Here is a 19,052-nt window from a genome sequence, read left to right as displayed (position 1 = left end):
GAGAATATACGTTGGAGAGTGGAGCTAAAGAAGCCTAGGACATATGAGGATGCACTAGAGGTAGCAAGGAACAAAGAGTGGAAGCTGAGGAAAATGAGCCAGTTAGGGGTGGAGTCTTTGCCAATGAGGTCTGAATTTCAGCCTATGGACTCTTTACAAGGTCGTATGTCAGGGGTTCATCATGAACCAGTGGTTCCTGTTACTACTCAGGTAATGCCAGCAGTGGTCACTACAGCAGTGCAAGATGATGGCCTAAGGCAAGACATGAGGCAAGTGGTTGATTTGATGAAGAATCTCAGCCTAAACATGCTAGGTCAAGTGGGAAATAATCGAAGTCGAGGGCGGTTTGCAAATCAGCCAGGAGGTGAAGAAAGGCCTAGGAATGGTGTTGGACAAAGCAATGGTAGGTTTTGGAGGCAGACGCCCACATGTTATAATTGTGGAGAGTTGGGTCACATCAGCCCGCAATGTGATAAGCCACCAAGGATGGGGGGAGACATGTATCCATTGCTAAGACAGGTGCTAACTAGGTCAAATGATTATGACATCGAAATTAAGGGAGATGAAGGAACCAGTGGACTGACCCAGGAGGAAAAAGGAAAGACAAAAGTGCTAAGTGTAGTCACCTTGGAGAAGGCATCAAAGCTAGAGGATACATTAGTGATGCCTATTGGGAAGAGGACCACAGAGGAAAAGGAAGGAAGAAGTGCCCCAGGTTCTAGTAAGAAGAAAGGAAAGAGCCATGAAGGCGAGGATGTCAAAGCCAAGAGGAAAAGGAGAGCTCGTCGAAAGTTTCATGTTTCAGATTTTCCACTAGGGGATGGGCAATTAAGCTATGACTTGAGGGAGGATCTGACGAGCAGGAAGGCAGATGTTACTCTTGGGCAGCTTATAGAGATGGTGCCTAAGCTAAAGCGACAGTGGAAGAGGATGGTTAACCCAATGGAGAAAGAGCCAGAGAGAGGTTCAGTAAAGGTGTTGGCAATGGACGAGCTACCAGACATTTGTCCAATAGTAGATGTGTGGCATAAAAGGAAAAATTTGGGACAAGGTTATGTGGATGGCGGAGCCCAAATATGCGTCATAACACACTCATGTGTTGAGAAGATGGGTCTCACAGTGGCTGGGGTGTCAAGTTTTCGGATCAGATTGGCAAACCATCAAAAAGTAAAATGCTTGGGTGTTGTAAAGAGCTTAGAAGTGGAGGCATATGAAGCAAAGACAGTGGTTGATTTTCATGTGATGCCAGCAGGGTTGGGAGCATATCCTATTATACTGGGCAGACCATGGTTACGTGCAGTGGGAGCTGTTCAAGATTGGCGACATGGTACGATTAGCCTCTATGGAAAGACATGTACCAAGAAGCTTTATAATATGGACACAAGGAAACGATTAGAGGAGCTTTATGAAGATGAGGATGAGTCTAGTGATGAAGACTCTTCCACAGTGACAGATGAGAACAGTGATAGCACTACCAGCAGTGATGAGGATGCTGATGTTGCATTTCTTTTGATGGACAAAGAAATCCAGGAGATTGGTTTAGTTGCATTTGCGAATGAGGTTGAAGATGAAAGTGAAGGGCCTTATGAAGTGATTGAAGGGCTGATGCAAACCAAGGTTGAGTTGTCAAAGAAGCAGGAATTAATGACGCAAATGATTAGTGGAGACCTCTCAGCTATGGAGAAGGATATATTTTTGCATATGCTGGCTAGTTTTCCTGATTTGTTCATTACTTCATATGAAGAGATCAGAGGGTTCAAGGGTGGAGAGATGCATATAGAGCTGAAAGAAGGTGCTAAACCAGTGCGGCAAAGGCTAAGAAGGATGGGTCAAGAGCAAATGGAAGCCTTGCGGGTAGAGGTGGACAAGTTATTGAAGGCAGGGTTTATAGTTCCAGTGGAGACCACAGAATGGGTGAGTCCAGTTGTAGTCAGTCCAAAGAAGGATGGGAAGTGGAGAATTTGTGTGGATTTTAAACCCTTAAACGCAGCCACTAAGAAGAACCCATATCCTCTTCCATTCATCGATCAGATCTTGGATTCAGTGGCAGGTTATGAGAGGTACAATGTGTGTGATGGTTTTTCAGGCTATTTTCAATTGAAGATTGCTCTTAAAGACCGCACAAAGACAACTTTTATTACGCCATGGGGCTGCTATTGCTACACAGTATTGCCATTTGGGTTGTCAAATGGACCTTCTATCAAGAGAGAGCAAATTGGGTGTTGGAACCATTCATTGGTAGTTGTGTTAAAGCTTTTATGGATGACTTCTGTGTCTATAGCAGTAGGGCTGATCACCATGAGAAGCTGCAGATGGTATTGGCTCGATATGATGAATGTGGAGGACAACTAAATCCAAAGAAATGTCATCTAGCACAGCCAAGGGTGAAGTTATTTGGCCACATGGTGTCAGAAAATGGCATTGAGGCTGATCCAGACAAGGTTAAGTCTATTATTCTTCTTCCATCACCTATGAGTACGAAGCAATTGGCAACCTTTATACACAAAGTGAAGTACATGGCACGGTTTATTCCATTGTCTTCGCAGCTTCTTTATCCATTACAGCAAGTGGCAAAGCATGATCCATTGCAATGGGATGACAAGTGTGAAGAAGTGTTTCAAGAGGTGAAAGAGGTGTTAGGGGGGTTGTCAGCCATGCAGGCTCCTGATTGGGAGAAAGTTTTTTATGTAAATCCATCAGTAGGGGATGATGCCATTGGAGCCATGCTATTGCAAAAGGGGAAGGGCAGCCATTATATGAGGCCAGTGTATTGTGCAAGCCGAGTGAAGTTGGTAGCGGAGAGAAAGTTATCGGAAGTAGAGCTAGTGATGGCCAGTGTAATATTTGCTTGTCGACGATTTCGTCATTACTTGCTACCACGGCCTTTTGTTTTCTTGACGAGTTATGCCTTTTTGCCACAGTTAATTAATGGTACTAACATGTCAAATGTGGTGAAGAAATGGGTAATTGAGCTGCAAGAGTTTGAGTTCTCTTTTCTAGTGGAAGATAGTACAAGGGCTACCCTAGCTGATTTGTTGACCTACAAGGAGAATCCCCTTATTGTTAAGGAAGAGGTGGTGAGAAAGGTAGTTGAAGAAGTGCCACAGATCAGCAATGCACATGTGTTGTTCTTTGATGGTTCATACAGAAAGAGCCACGATGCAGCTTCAGGGGGTATAGCACTTTATGATCCAGAGGGGAAGCTAGTATGCAAGAGAGGGTTCAAATTGGATGCGCATAGTAACAATGAGGTTGAATATGCTACATTGGAAGCCGGATTACACATTTGTTTGAAGCATGGGGTTCGAAGGTTGAGCATAAAAGGTGATGCCTTGTTAGTGGTGAAGCAAGTGCTGGGTGTGTGGAAGAGCAAGAACACCTCATTGAAGGAAATGTGCTTCAGAATTAAAGGCATGTTAAAAAAGTTTGAAGCATGGAGCATCAAACACATTGAACGTGCTCTAAATGGAGAGGCACATGAAGCAGCTCAAGGCATGATCGGGGAGCTATTCGTGTTGAGGACCACTTTACCTCTTTATCATGGCCGGGAAAGTTTGGCTCAAGAAGAGGAGTTTTTGCTAACAGGAATCATTCCAAAGGAGATTCAGAAGTCTAAGAAGTATGGCTTTGTGCGTAGAGCATACAGGTACAAGTTGATTGGTGATGTTTTATACATGAAAGGGGCTGATCTCGTGTTGAGACGTGTACCTTGGCGGGAGGAGCTTTACAGAGTGTTGGAAGAGAATCATGAAGGCGCATGTGGTGGCCATTTTGCTCTAAAGATCACCTTGCATAAGATTTTGCAAGAGGGGTATGTATGGCGTAGTTTGCACAAGGATGTTCACCATTGGTGTAGGTCTTGCAATAGATGTCAAGCATTTGGGAAGAGAGTGTTGAAGCCAGAGCTACGAAAAACCATTATGGCGTTTGATGTGTTTGAAAAGTGGGGGATTGATGCAATAGGCCCGTTACCTATCACAAGCAGGGGCAAAAGCTATATCTTGACGGCAGTGGACTATCTTTCTAGATGGGCAGAGGCTATAGCAGTAAAACAGATCACTGCAAAGGATGTGGCAAAATTTGTGTATGATGAAATATGTTGCAAGTTTGGGGTGCCATTAGAGCTACTTTCAGATAAGGGGCCAGGATTTAGAGCTAAACTGCTAGACTTCTTATGCATAAAGATGAAGATTAAGCACCAGCATACCACTCCTTATTACCCACAGTGTAATGGCTTAAATGAAAGATTCAATGGTGAGTTGGTACAAATTCTTTCTAAAGTGACAGAGCACCAAGGAAAGAATTGGGATTTGGAATTGCCTAGTGCATTATGGGCTTACCGTACTTCGGTGAAGACAGGTACAGGGTTTACTCCATTTCATTTGGTGTATGGAAAGGAAGCACTATTGCCTGTGGAGGTAGAGTTGCTTGCGGTCAAGATGTTAGAGAAGTTGCTTGGGCCGCCTAGTGATGCATTCAAAGAGAGGCTCTTGCAGTTACAAGAGGTCCAGTTGGATAGGATGAGCGCATTGGAGCATTATGGGCAGATGCAGGATAAGGCTTTGACAAAGATAAATGAAAAGGTTAAAAGTAAGGGTATCAAGAAACATGACTTGGTTTTGCGCTACAACAGTAAGCTGGATAACACCTTCCAAAAGAAGTTTCAAATTAAGTGGGAAGGCCCTTTCAAGGTAGTGGAGTGTTTTCCAAATGGCACATATCAGCTGGCTAACCTGGATGGTATTCTACATAAGTCAAGGGTAAATGGATTGCGTCTTAAATTGTATCATGCTAGATTGATGATGGTGGAGCAAGATGAGATGTCTGTGGAGCAAGCAATGTTGGTGAGGGATGAGGAGACCTGTGATGCGGCGAGTCTCATATCTCTCTTTGCTGCTGCTGATCATGAATGATCTAGCAGGCTAGGGGATGGGCAAATTATGTCAGGAGTTTTTTTGAGCAAGGGATTGCGCATATGTACATACACATGCATGGTGCATCAAATAAAGGATTGCCCATTTTCCAGAGCCAGGTGGTTACGTGGGACCCACATGTGTACAGGTAGGACAGGGTGTATCTACTGCATCGTTTTTCACTATTATCAGTACTAGTGTGTTTTTTCTACAATAAGGAGGAGTTGGTAGCGCGTAAAACTTCTCGAGGAAGCTATCCGCGGGCCGACGACATGAGGTCAGCAGGTGCGTCAGATGGCATCTAGTGGCGTCAGGAGGGCGAACGAGGTCAATATTTGCACGCGGATGAGGACGGACACAACGTGGGTGTTTTCTTGTGAGAGTTATGCAGAAAGGTCATCATTAGGACCACTTTTTGGGGCCACTTCACGTGGTGGCGAGATGCATTATTGGAAAAAGGCTGAGTGCCAGGTGTGCGGATGATGCAAAAAGGTGACAACTATGCACTGCGAGGTCAGTTTTTGGCCTGTTCGGGGTCCGTTTGAGGTCATCTAAAAGGCCAAGGGTGCCCAAGTAATAAAGCTAAGTGTGGGAACTGAAAAAACAGAGAGAAGACCAGAAAAAACGTGGAGAAGAGAGGAGGAACAGCCGCAGGTGTATTTTTGCCCATTTTGGAGCCTGTTTTGGCCCTAAACTGCTCATCCGAGGTTGGATTTGAGCACTTTGACATTGTAGACTGGGGTTTTGGGCCGTTCCGGACGCGATGGCGCTGTCCATTTTGCCAAATTCCTCACTCTTTTCCTGCTGTTTTTCTGTGTAAGTTTCTCCTATGAGCGAAGTTTCTGCTCTAGTTTGTGATTGTATCTGGCTTATTTTACCTATATTGTGTGAGCTATTTGCCCCATTGGTGTTGGCCCAAGCTCAATTGTATCTAAACATCAGAAATTCTCCTCTTTTGAGCTGAGTTTTTTGGGTGTGTGTGTGTGTGTGTCTCTGTGTGGAGTGGACAAGTGGATAATCTCTCTCCTCTCACTCCATAGGTGTGTTTCCTGTCTCGGCCAGGTGTGTTGTGTAAGCCGAGTGGTGCCCCCTAGTGTGTGTGTGTATCTTCCCAAGAGTGTGTGTCGGGTCGTTATAGAGGCGCTGTGTGTGTTTTCATCCCGCTCACAGCGGTTGAGACATTCTTCTATTGGCCTACATTGAGAAGGGATGTGGATGCCTTTGTGCGAGAATGCCTAATATGCCAAAAGGTCAAGTTTGACAGGCAAAAGGCACCAGGGTTATTGCAACCACTACCTATTCCAGATAAACCATGGGAAAGTATTGCTATGGATTTTATCTTTGATCTTCCGAGAACGCAGACAGGAAACGATGGTATTTGGACCATTATTTGCAGATTCAGCAAACAGGCTCATTTTATTCCTGTCAGGAAGAAGATAAAGCCGGATCAGATGGCACGCTTGTTTATGAGCAATATTTTCAAGTATCATGGCATGCCACAATCGATTGTTAGCGACCGTGATCCACGCATGACAAGTTTGTTCTGGAGAGGCTTGTTTGAGAATATGGGCACAACGCTCAAATTCTCTTCGTCATTTCATCCTCAAACAGATGGGCAATCAGAAGAGGCAAATTCTACTGCCCTAGATCTGCCGAAGTGTTATGTGTCAGAGCATAAAGGAAAGTGGGAGTAGTATTTGCCATTGGTGGAGTATGCATACAATAATACAGTGCATTCATCAACTGGCAAGGCACCCTTTGAGATAGTTGAAGGTGGCAAGAAAGTTCCTCCCATACTGCATACAAAGGACAAGATATTTGAAGCAGATAAGTATGTTCAGGACATGGATGAAATGTACAAGAAGGTCAAAGTGGCCTTGGAAAAGACTCAGGCAAAGCAAAAGAAAGCAGTTGATCGTCACCGTCGTGAAGTGGTATATTCACTTGGTGATTGGGTGCTTTTACGCTTTGAAAAGGCAAGGTTAAAGAAGATGAAGGGCAAGGAAAGACTGTTTCCAAAGCTCAGCATGCGTTACTATGGGCCTTTTCAAGTGTGCGACATAATCAGTGATGTTGCATATAGGCTGAAATTGCCTGACAGTTGGAAGATTCACAATGCGTTTCATGTGAGTCTTCTCAGACCCTATGTGGGTGATGTGCCAGAAGATATGCCAGTTGAAGATCAGCCGGAAGTCGAGGAACTTGACGAGATCTTGGTCCCTGAACAGATTTTGGCACACAAAGAAAGGAAAGTGAAAGGCAAGGTTGCTAGGCGTTACTTGGTAAAGTTCAGAAACTATCCACCAATGGATGCTAAGTGGATGGAAGAAGGTGAACTTGCAGAGTCACCAACTGTGTTATCACTTTACTTGGAAGCCTTCGATTTGCAACCTACCTTGACCCCTTGAGTTTCAGAGCTACATGGATTGTCAGTGTGACAATGGATTCTGAAACAAATGATGTACATGGTATTTAAAGTGAGCTCAAATGAAATACCTGTTACATGAATGTTAGAGCTGTACAGATTGTCAGTTTGGCAATTGCTCTTATGGAATGTCCAAAAGTTTGGTTAGTGCTATAGAAGTGAGTATTTCTTGTCAGTTTGTCAAGGATACAGTAATTGCTTCTATTAAAGAGTACATGTGTAACTGCATTCTTAAACTGTCGGTTTGGGTATGCTTGAAAGTGTTACGGGATCCAACGTGTACTATAAGACAGTGGCAAAATGTGCAGCTGCCATTTTGTCATTGGAAAGTTAGTGACTCAAAGCAATGGCAGAGTGCGAAGCTACCACTATGTCATTGGGACAGGGTTCACACGCAGGCAATACATGAGTCGACGAGGTGTTGAATACACCAGGGTTGACAATGAGCATGTATGTGTCGTATATGTGTCGACAGGTGTTGAATACATCAGTGTTGACAGTAAGCATGTACGACATAGATGCAAACGAGGACGTTTGAGATTTCAAGAGGGGGGTATGTCACCAGCGTGTGACTACTATCTATCCTTTTTGTTGATTTCTTTCTTATTATCTATTTACTTTCACTTTTTGGAAACACCCCTCGGGAAATCTAACTGCCCTGCATTGCATAACTAGTGTGGAACTGTCCAGAGGGAGTCTAGGCATGAGGGCAAGAGAGCACTAAGGTTGGACAAGGACTATGGTTAGCCAAGTGGGGTCATTGACTAGCCAAAGTGGAATCCTTTGTTACAGAGGCTACATTTCAGTTCTGGATGTGGCCGCAGTGTACAAAGAGGGTCGGATGACCTAGAAAGATACAATGGTAGCATCTCCTAAAATTTAGGGAACTGCTATTTTGGGACTTGAAAATGTGTTGATGTCATTACCTCCGGAATGACAAAGGGAACATTTTCTTGCTCTGCTGCAAAGTCAACTGACGCACCAGTTGAGATATTTTTAGCCGGGAATGCCCAAAGTCAGAAAATGTGCCATGTGGCACTCTGTGGGCATTCTGCTACTCCTGGCCAGAGAGGGGGCGCCTAAAATGAGAGAGGAGGCTGATTTTCAGAATTTGTCACAGGTTAAGAGCTATGGAGTGCTTGCTTTCCCTCTTATGCGCAGTGCGGTGCCAGGAGTGATGCCCTGCATGATACGCACTGCTCTCTCTCTCTCTCTCTCCCCTTTGGCAGTATGTTATGCCCCACTAGTTGGCTCTTCATTTGACCAATGTACAGTTGTGTGGGTTCATGCGCGATTGCCGAGGCAAGAGCCTCTTGTACAGGTACTGGATTAGCTAGCGGCTAATCCCCCCGCAGGTACAGGTGAATTCGGAGAGGTTTCACGTTAGAAATCTCGTCCGATTCAAAGGGCAAGTAGCCCTACAGGTGCGGGAGCTCGAGAACTTGCTACGGATGCGACCGGCACGTGAAACGGAGCCCAAAACAGTGAATTACAGCCTGCTGTGTATTTTTGCAGGTTTAGGGTTTTGGCCCTAAACGGACCCTAATACCCCTAGGAGGTTCGGGGACGCAAGGGGACCGCTGTATAGGTGATCTGGCGCATTTTCGTGCTGCAGATTCTCGCCAAGTTTTGCAAAGTGCCCGTATGCGTCGGGAAAATCATTTAATGCGTGGGAATACTGACCGTGAAGGGTTCTAGTACAGTTATGCTGTCGAAATCAGGCCAGAACAGTCAAAATTCAGCCAAGGTTGTGCGGGGCAGCTTGGAAAGAACCACAACGTTTATTCCCTCTTTTAAACAATAAAGAAATACCGAAAGGGGCGCCTAAGTTAGGGGCCAATCTGGTGTCGGTCTTCTCATACAGGTGCATTCTAGCATCTGTATCCCATTCCCCTCTCTTGTGTCACTATAGCGCAGGTATAATAGACGACTAATAATGGGTGAAAGCTAAATCAAGGTTTGAAGTAAAGTCTACCGCCCTTTTTGGATTGAACAGGCCGGTTTCAGCTTGCCGCGTCATCAGCCCCGCAAATCGCGCCGCGTTTTTCGGGCCAGTCCGTACGCTGTTTGCCATGTCAGCAATGCAGAATTTTCCTGCTTTCTTGGGTGTGTGTGTGTACAGGGCAGCCACCTCACCAGTTTGTGACAAGACGCACATGATAGAGGCTTGTCTGTGAACCTCAGCAAGACCACAATGATGATTTTTAATACTACAGCACTACAGCACAATGTGTGAGGCATCAACGCCAACTTTTTTATATGGCGAGGAAGAAGTGGAGCTGGTTGAGACATTACACTTACTTGGGGGTTGTTTTCACAGGACCCTCCGTCTCCATGAGAGAGGCAGCAACCTCTAGACTTACACGAGGATATGCAATCCTTGCATGTCTTGAGCAGATGTGTTCACTAGTACAGTTCCTAGAGCCCCGAACTAAGCTATGGCTGTTTGATACGATGGTGACATCCCACACTATTGTATGGAGTTCAGATTTGGGGACCTAGTCTTGACCACCCCATGCGGTCTGGAGAAACCTCAAACGTGTTAGGTGCAACGGAATGAATGTTGTTTTTTCTCAAGATTAGTGATCTTTATTGCTCAAGGTTCCTTTTAGTTCTTAGGGAAAGAGAGAGCTTTCCGTCTTGTAGAGTGCTGTGATCACGAACAAAATAAGTGGATCTTGTGCGTGTAAGTGAATGAGACTGAGAGAAGGAGAGAGAAGAGATACGACACCCTAGAGGTTGTAAAACCCTCCTCCGAAGGCCCCACTCTCGTCGGCGAGAGTGGTCTATTCTTTGATTGCACAAAGGTGTACAATGCGTATGCAATGGACTATGCAACTTGGTCTATGCCGATGACGATGACGATGACGACGACGACGACGACAACGATGACGACGACGACGACGATGACGATGACGACGATGGCTGAAATCTTAGATCTTCTAATCGCTGAATTTCAGGACTGTTTCGGTGGCTGAAAATGACTGTTTTGGATGCGTTTTCTTGGCTGAAAAATGAGGTTTCTTGGGGCTGAAAACTGACGGTCTTTACGGGCTGAATCTGCTACACTTTAGGTGAATAATGATGGTCTTAATTTGCTGCTGAAATCCAAAAACGCCAGGGGCTGAAATTGGTTCTTCTGTCGTCGGGGTTTTGCAAATGCAAAAACGCTAGGTTGATCTACGGTGTCGTGATGACGCCGGGGCTGATCTGCTGTGCACGAATCGCCAAGGCTGATCTGATGCAAAAACGCTAGGTCTTCTGTGGAGAAAACGCCAGAGTAGTCGCGGGGGTTGGTCTTGCTGAGAAGTTGCCTGTTGAGCAAGGTGCTCTTGCTGCCTCTTCTGCCAGAAAGTGTGAACTTGGGTTTGCTTATATATTAACTTAGCAAAATTGCCCTACCTACTTTTGTTGGAAAGTCACTTAAAAATAATAAGTGAAAATAACCAAAAATAGGAAAATAGGCTAAATGCACTGGAAAATTCTCCTAACTGATGCTGATGGATTCTGATGGGAATTCCGATGATCATGCTGTGTGCAATCGGAGGATATGCATCTATGCTAAGTGACTGGGCATGCACGGTCTACGAATAGACTCACAAAAGTGCCAGATCACTGCTAATCTAAACTTGATCGGACTGACTGAACCGTGCTGTGGTGTAGCTTATCCACGGACACATAGGGTTGGGATGTGTCATGTGACATCCCCTCCTTTTGAAAGTGAGGTACTGGTACCGAACTGTATGGCGTTGAGGGAGATCGCCAACAGCATCCGGAATCCTGGAAGGGACTCTTCGCCGGCCCACTCTGATGTGTGGGTCGTGCGGTACTTGAACTTCATAAAGGTCTGCAACGCTTGCTTCTTTGGGCCGCGCCGAAAGCGACACAAAGTCTTCTGAATCTCTTTTCTTGCTTCAACTTTGTCTAGAGTCCTGCTTCTTTCGTCTTCAAGAATCTCCATGGCTGAAAATTCCTGAAACAATCTCCAACACAAAACCATGAACATACCCATTCTATGTATAGTGAAGGAAAAAAATATTGTCTTCTCTAAAGACTGTGTATGCAATGTAGATGAACATAGAAACGGAGTTACAACCCGTTCATCAAACACATGCAAACAATGCGGCCGAATCTTTTCTGTTTGATCGAAATCAATCAGTTGTGGCAAATCACAATGGAAATGCCTATGCTTGGTGCTCATACTATCATGTGCTCGTTCGGAAACTGTGTCATGCCAAGGAAGAACCATGGAATGTGACTTCCTGACATACATACTTTTCAACTTTTCATGAACAATTCGCATACATTCGTCCTCATCCATGAGAGAAACGTGCTCAACATACAGTATGTCATGCCTAGAAAAAGGGATCACATAACGATGCTGACTAAAATACAGGAAACCGTCACGAATGAAACACTTGAACAATGCGTGCGTATCAATCATGCGAACACACAATACTTCCTGTGATGGTTCTTTGGACCAAGGCTCGAGAGCCAAGATCGCTTCTTCTTGAATGATCGAATCGTCTTGTGGGGTTTCTTTGGACCTCGACTCGGAAGCCAAGATCAGATCTTTGTGACTGCTCGAATCTACAACGAGGTTAGCTTCGCTAGAAAAAGCATCCACTAACACATCATCCTTGTGAACAATCACATCTTCTTCATGCAACTTATCATACTTGTGAGAACTCACATCTTGATCATGCAAATCATCATGCTTGTGAGAAATCACATATTGATCATGCAAATCATCATGCTTGTCATTGTCATCCAAATCATTATGCAAATCATTGGCATCCAAATCATCATGCTTATCATTGTGCTTCAAATCATCATGCAAGTCATTGTCAATCAAATCATCATCATGCTTCGCACAATCATGCAAATCCTGTGTATCATGCGTTGGAGAAGAAGAGACTGAGACAGTCTCCTTTCCGTGATTTTGTGCAAAGTACGTCTGTACTTGAGAAAAAAGTCGCAAGAACTCTTTGTTTTGTTGGTCGCTCTGTTCTTGTATTGCTTTTCTTTCTTCTTTGTCTTTTGCGTGTCTGCGATCCATTTCTGCTTCTCTTGCTTTGGATTCCAAGCGTGCTTGCTCGCTCTTACGCGCTATGGCTACCATTCTTTCTTGGGGCTGACGCTCTATGGTTGCCATCTTTTCTTCGAAGTCACGCTCTATTTCTGCTTTTCGTTCGGCATCTCTTAACTCTTTGTCAATCATCCTCTTGTCGAAAGCCTCCATAGGAGTTAGTGCAATCGGTGTTGTAGATGGGGAAGGGTCAGAAAAACCTCCTGGTGGGGAAAATTCTTCTTCGCCTCTCTCATGCTCATCACTTCCAAGCGAAGTATCCATTCCGCTTTGAGTGATGATCATGCTGCAATCGTGGGTTCTTGTGGGTTCTTGTGTTCTTAAGTTCACGAGGAACTTGGGTTCTTGAGAGTCTTGGGTTCTTAAGTTCACGAGGAACTTGGGTTCTTGAGGGTCTTGAGGTTCTTGAGTTCCTTGACTCGTGAGAATCTTGGGTTCTTGAGGTTCTTGAGGTCCTTGACTCGTGAGAATCTTGGGTTCTTGAGGTTCTTGAGGTTTTCTTTCACTTGCAAATCGCATTGGAGAAGGATCTTCTCTTCACCCGAGTTCTACCCTTTTCTGCGGGCTCACCCCTTGGCGGCCTTGCGCTCACACCAAGGTTGCTTTTTCCCACCTCACGTCGATTGGCCGGCCGCTAAGTGCATGGTCCGCTCTCAATGAGTGAAAAGAGACACAAGGGGAGGCTGGACAAGCCCTTCTTTCTTGGGATTCCTGTCACTCTTCAACAAAACACGATTAGGAATCGCCACGCCCAAGTAAACTTGGGTTTGTGCGATCGCAACAAGCAAAAAAAATAAAAAATTCTTGTGGTTCTTTCCTTGAGTAATGCAGAACACTTCCAAAGCTCTGATACCAATGTTAGGTGCAACGGAATGAATGTTGTTTTTTCTCAAGATTAGTGATCTTTATTGCTCAAGGTTCCTTTTAGTTCTTAGGGAAAGAGAGAGCTTTCCGTCTTGTAGAGTGCTGTGATCACGAACAAAATGAGTGGATCTTGTGCGTGTAAGTGAATGAGACTGAGAGAAGGAGAGAGAAGAGATACGACACCCGAGAGGTTGTAAAACCCTCCTCCGAAGGCCCCACTCTCGTCGGCGAGAGTGGTCTATTCTTTGATTGCACAAAGGTGTACAATGCATATGCAATGGACTATGCAACTTGGTCTATGCCGATGACGACGACGGTGACGACGACGACGACGACGACGACAACGACGACGACGACGATGACGATGATGGCTGAAATCTGAGATCTTCTAATCGCTGAATTTCGGGACTGTTTCGGTGGCTGAAAATGACTTTTGGCTGCGTTTTCTTGGCTGAAAAATGAGGTTTCTTGGGGCTGAAAACTGACGGTCTTTATGGGCTGAATCTGCTACACTTTAGGTGAATAATGCCGGTCTTAATTTGCTGCTGAAATCCAAAAACGCCAGGGGCTGAAATTGGTCCTTCTGTCGTCGCAGTGTGACATAAAAACGGGTTTCATGCAGATGAAACCCCGAAACCCCGAAACCTATGAAACGTTTTGCCGAAACGCATGAAACGGACAGGCATTTTTTATGAAACGTTTAAAATTGGGGTTTTTTTTCCAAAAACTTTGTTCAATAGAAGTACTTTGCTAAATGAATCAATGATGCATCAGTTATGATTCATGAAACTAGTGGTTGTGTTTTAACTTTCATCAATACTGAACATCTCTTTGATCGTGCTCGCTTGAAGTCGCTTCTAAGCAGTGAGCACGTCTCTCTCTCTCTCTCTCTCTCTCTCTCTCTCTCTCTCTCTTGTGGACATTAAAGTCTAGAATCATGTGTGCTACATTGTATACATATTTATCATATTTTATTAATATATAATTTAATGTCGTTTATGAAACTTGTTTCATGTTTTTGACGCTATGAAATGAAACGTTTCAAAACCTCGAAACCCCGAAACGACCGAAACCACGAAACGTTTCATGTCACATTGTGTCGTCGGGGTTCTGCAAATGCAAAAACGCTAGGCTGATCTACTGTGTCGTGATGACGCCGAGGTTGATCTGCTGTGCACAAATCGCCAAGGCTGATCTGATTCAAAAACGCTAGGTCTTCTGTGGAGAAAACGCCAGAGTAGTCGCGGGGGTTGGTCTTGCTGAGAAGTTGCCTGTTGAGCAAGGTGCTCCTGCTGCCTCTTCTGCCAGAAAGTGTGAACTTGGGTTTGCTTATATATTAACTTAGCAAAATTGCCCTACCTACTTTTGTTGGAAAGTCACTTAAAAATAATAAGTGAAAATAACCAAAAATAGGAAAATAGGCTAAATGCACTGGAAAATTCCCCTAACTGATGCTAATGGATTCTGATGGGAATTCCGATGATCATGCTGTGCGCAACCGGAGGATATGCATCTATGCTAAGTGACTGGGCATGCACGGTCTACGAATAGACTCACAAAAGTGCCAGATCACTGCTAATCTAAACTTGATCGGACTAACTGAACCCTGTTGTGGTGTAGCTTGTCCACGGACACATAGGGTTGGGATGTGTCACGTGACAAAACGGGTGGAGGGTGATGGAGAAAGCTTGTCACTATGATCTCCAAGCTTATCCGATGCAAGGCAGCAAAACCCCATGAGATTGTTAGAGCAGAATTGGCAGCTACTTTGATGTGGCTGAGGCACTTACCGGGTCAGTTATGTATGTACATGGCCATCTCATTGCTACGCTAGATTGGTCCTCGAATCATCCCGCCAACTAGCTTTGTGGGGCGACTCCAGATATTGGTATGCACATATCTCAGTGTGGTTTCAGTTACATGGTTCACGATGGAAAATTGCCACCTTTTCAATATTCCTTGGACGCAACATCGCTCGCACTGACTCGCCCACAGATCAGCAAGATAGCCAGACAGGATCTTACACAGCTCGATACAGAGAGGACCTGGGTGAGCCCCCCCTCAGGAGTTGGGAAAGAAAATGGCTTTTTATAGAGAGCACTTTCTTCACACTAACGAGGATGGTTTCGTTGTGCGACCGAGATACATGGACTCACACCTCTTGCATGCGTGATAGGTCAGCTTCACACTTCCTCTCATCAGCTACACATAGAGATAGGGAGATATACTTCGACACCCGCAGAGGAGCAGATATGCGACCTATGTGACATTGAGCCAGAGACGGAGGAACACTATATCTGCCGATTTTTAGTTTATTATGAGATAAGGGGACGTTTTCATTGTCTCTTCAGAGATGGCTTCGGGCCCTTGTCTATGGTTAGGGATTACACTGATCAGAGATGTCTTGGGCTTTCCTATTGGAATTACAGCAATATAGAGAGGATGTACTACAAAGGATGAGGTGCTCCAGGCACGGCCCATCCAAAGGCCAGTCACACACTACTTCCAGAGCGGCCCTCCTCAGGCAGCAGACTACATGACAGCCTGCCCCACATCACGTGGGATTCTGCTAGAGAGAGCCACAGAGATCAGCAGATCCCATGCCCACGGCCTCCTTGGAGATTACGCCGCCGATCTGCCTACCACCGACGTATCTAGGCTATCATTGGGAGATGCAGAGCGACTCCTACGAGGTTCTTCACAGAGCAAGAGATTGATATCATGCTGCAGAGACCCATGAGAGAGTTCATGCCTATACCAGCTACCTCGAGCTCAGCAGGCTGCCCTTATACCAGCACAACCCCCCCCCCCCCCCCCTTTTTAGTGGTTCAATCTTTACTTCAGTACACTATTTTTGTATTGGACACTTTGACACACCTGATGAGGATGTGATGTATTGGTCTTGAGTTCAACTCTCGTCGGATAGATCTTTGAGGTCTCTTGGGATAGTTTCCTACGACGTTAAATCCTCTTCTTCTTCTTCTTCTTCTCCATATAGTTTCATATATTAATTATCTTGTTACACAAGTAGCCCAAGACCAATACGTCTCACAATGGAATGAAAATATACTGCAGCATGGGCTTTGATTCTAACTTCACTGAAAACCCAATCATGTACGTGGATGTTATAGAGCTATACCTGAGACAACATAAAATCCGGTAAGCAAACCAGAGGGCAAGGAAAAAACCTATATCAGCACTCCCCCCAAACTGTCTGCCAAACAACAATTTTACATTTTAAAGGGTATGTTTATCTTCCCACCCAACACTGTAGATGTCCATTGATTCTAACTTCACTGAAAACCCAATCATGTACGTGGATGTTATAGAGCTATACCTGAGACAACAGAAAATCCGGTAAGCAAACCAGAGGGCAAGGAAAAAACCTATATCAGCACTCCCCCCAAACTGTCTGCCAAACAACAATTTTACATTTTAAAGGGTATGTTTATCTTCCCACCCAACACTGTAGATGTCCATTGTTCTCAGCAAAAGTAGCAGCAGCCAGTCAGCCTGCTGATGTGGCAGTACCATGTGGCACTATTGATGTATGTGGCAACATGACACCAGAAAAGCAGCAAAAGCAGCCTAACAGCACTAATTGCGCAAAAAACAGAAAATCATAGTTCAAGACCAAATCATTTGTCAGAAATCAGAGATCACAATTGCAAAAAGCTTTTTGGCCTGAAGACACACACATGGATTGGAGCTTTCGTGAGGGGCCTATGCTGAGGATATGCTTCGTGAATGCTTGAATTAGGGGAGTTGCAACATTATCTTACATTGCGCATAACCAGGTGCTGATTGCAAGAGGAAGAGGACTAAAGATTTGCACCGACCATATCTGTCAGACAGGCATACCCCGTTGACCCTTTTTTGTTCTTGTTCTTTGCTGAGTCCCTGAGTAGCTATCTTATGGCTCTGAGAATCGCATAGGCCTATTTGTGATAAGGAGCTTCTGGATGTGGAATTTGGTGATGACACTGCATTGTATTTGGCTGGCGAGGTGGCCAAAGGCCACAGACTTAAGACATTTCTGTTTGCTGATCAACTGGAGAAAGACGATTGCCTCCAAAGGCAATTGCATTTGGACTGGTCCATCAGCCACCCGAGTGGTCTTGTAGAGAGGTTTTTCATTGGATTCACCTAGGGATGCAGATGCGCTACTTAGGTAATTAGGTAGGGCTCTATTTGACACCAGAGAAACAGATTGCCCCCCTTCCCCTGAGCATTTGGAGGAAGACAATACACGGGAGCTCAGCATGTCTTTCATTGGCAGGAAGTATTGTGATGGCCAAGCAGATGCTTTTGGTGACAATGTGGTGCATTAAATCTTGCTGGATCTTCTTGAGCTCGCCAGATTCAGGAACTTTCTATGGTTTGGTAGAGGTGGATAGCCTGCACCTGCTAAGGTGTGTGATAGGGCAACACCTCACCCACCTCACAGGGTGGCCTTGGGCTCATACACTGCCTTTTAGAGTTGGACACTGTTAGGGAGATTGTGTTTGCTGTCCTCACTGGTTCACTTCTTTGTTTCCAGTCTTTTGTATCTTCTGTAAATCACTCTCTGATCATATGACGGTGATGTTATTTTTCTGGTCTGACATGTCTTAAGGCCTTTTGCACTCATGAATAAACATTTTTACACACACACACACACACACACACACACACACACACACACACACACACACACACACACACACACACACACACATTGGTTTATACCGCTTGCAAGCTTTCAACTTACGAATGATATTCACTATCTTTGAGCAGGGAGTGCAGTTCCATCCAGAGAGCATCATAACAGAAAACGGCATGAAGATTATCGAAAACTTTCTAAAAATCTTGGCAGAACGGCCACAACACACTAGCAAAGAAATCGGATAGAAGACCAACATGGATGAAAGTTGAAATGAATCATACAAGTATTGGATCGTCTTCAAGGGGGCAACATCAAGCAGCAAATGTTTGTCGATTAGAAACCTTGCAACACATCAAAGAATGGAGTGGTGCTTCTCTTGAGAGTGCATAAGTCTCTCATATCATCACTAGCCCTACAAATTTGCGTTCAAGAGCACGGTAATCCAATGCTCGTAAAATGATAAAAACAAAGCTGTATAATTTTTGATTTCCCTTAAATCATCAAGCTAGCATAGAGAGTAATCTGTCTAAAGACACAATCTCGTGTCTGACCAGTCCATTAGGAGCTGGTGTCTTACATGACGACTCTATGTCAATTTGTAGGGTCGTGCGTCCTAATTGAGCAAGAGAAAACCATGATCTTGAATTAAACTTTTAGTGTTGTTCTTTTTTCCTTGTGAGCTTGTTTGTGCTCATATAGCTCCTTCAAATAGTTTGTATACACATGCGCTTGCCTTCATACCCATCACATGCGCACACACTCCGTGCCTATGCCAGCTCATTTCTCTGCGATTCTTTGTTTGATCTTGAGATGATGATAATGATCCATTAGCGTCCTCTGCCGGCCAAATATGACCCATGGGACCGATAGAATGAGAGAAGCCATCTCCTCCATCCTAGAAAGAGGGAGGGTAATCACACTCGATTGAGAGTTCTTCTATGCTCAAAAGGCAAGCGAAGAATATTCCTAATGTAGTAGGGCAGGGGTCAAAGCCATCACCAAAGTGCTATCCAAAGCAGGTTCCAACAGTGATTTGGCCCAGGTTAATGTTAAAGAAGAGTTGGACTCCTTGCAGGTGAGCTTGTTGCTCAAAGTTTAAGAAAAGTGCTTGTACTG

The 19,052-nt window shown here is 44.7% G+C and overlaps 1 protein-coding gene across 1 annotated transcript in view; it reads left to right on the top strand.

Annotated features, from left to right (window-relative positions):
- The window catches only part of LOC147444230 (anthranilate synthase beta subunit 2, chloroplastic-like), a 61,600-nt gene extending 43,014 nt beyond the window's left edge, over positions 1 to 18,586 (top strand). The window contains exon 8 of the mRNA XM_086526923.1: positions 18,068 to 18,586. Within this exon, the coding sequence (XP_086383049.1) occupies positions 18,068 to 18,181 (114 nt within the window). The 3' untranslated portion in view covers positions 18,182 to 18,586. The remainder of the gene's footprint in view (positions 1 to 18,067) is intronic.
- Positions 18,587 to 19,052: the final 466 nt, after the last annotated feature.

The sequence above is a fragment of the Adiantum capillus-veneris genome, chromosome 13, assembly GCF_014529385.1.
Source record: "Adiantum capillus-veneris isolate H3 chromosome 13, ASM1452938v2, whole genome shotgun sequence".
Lineage (NCBI taxonomy): Eukaryota > Viridiplantae > Streptophyta > Polypodiopsida > Polypodiales > Pteridaceae > Adiantum > Adiantum capillus-veneris.
Note: the sequence above shows the minus strand (reverse complement) of the source record. Positions and strands in the feature narration are given on the sequence as shown.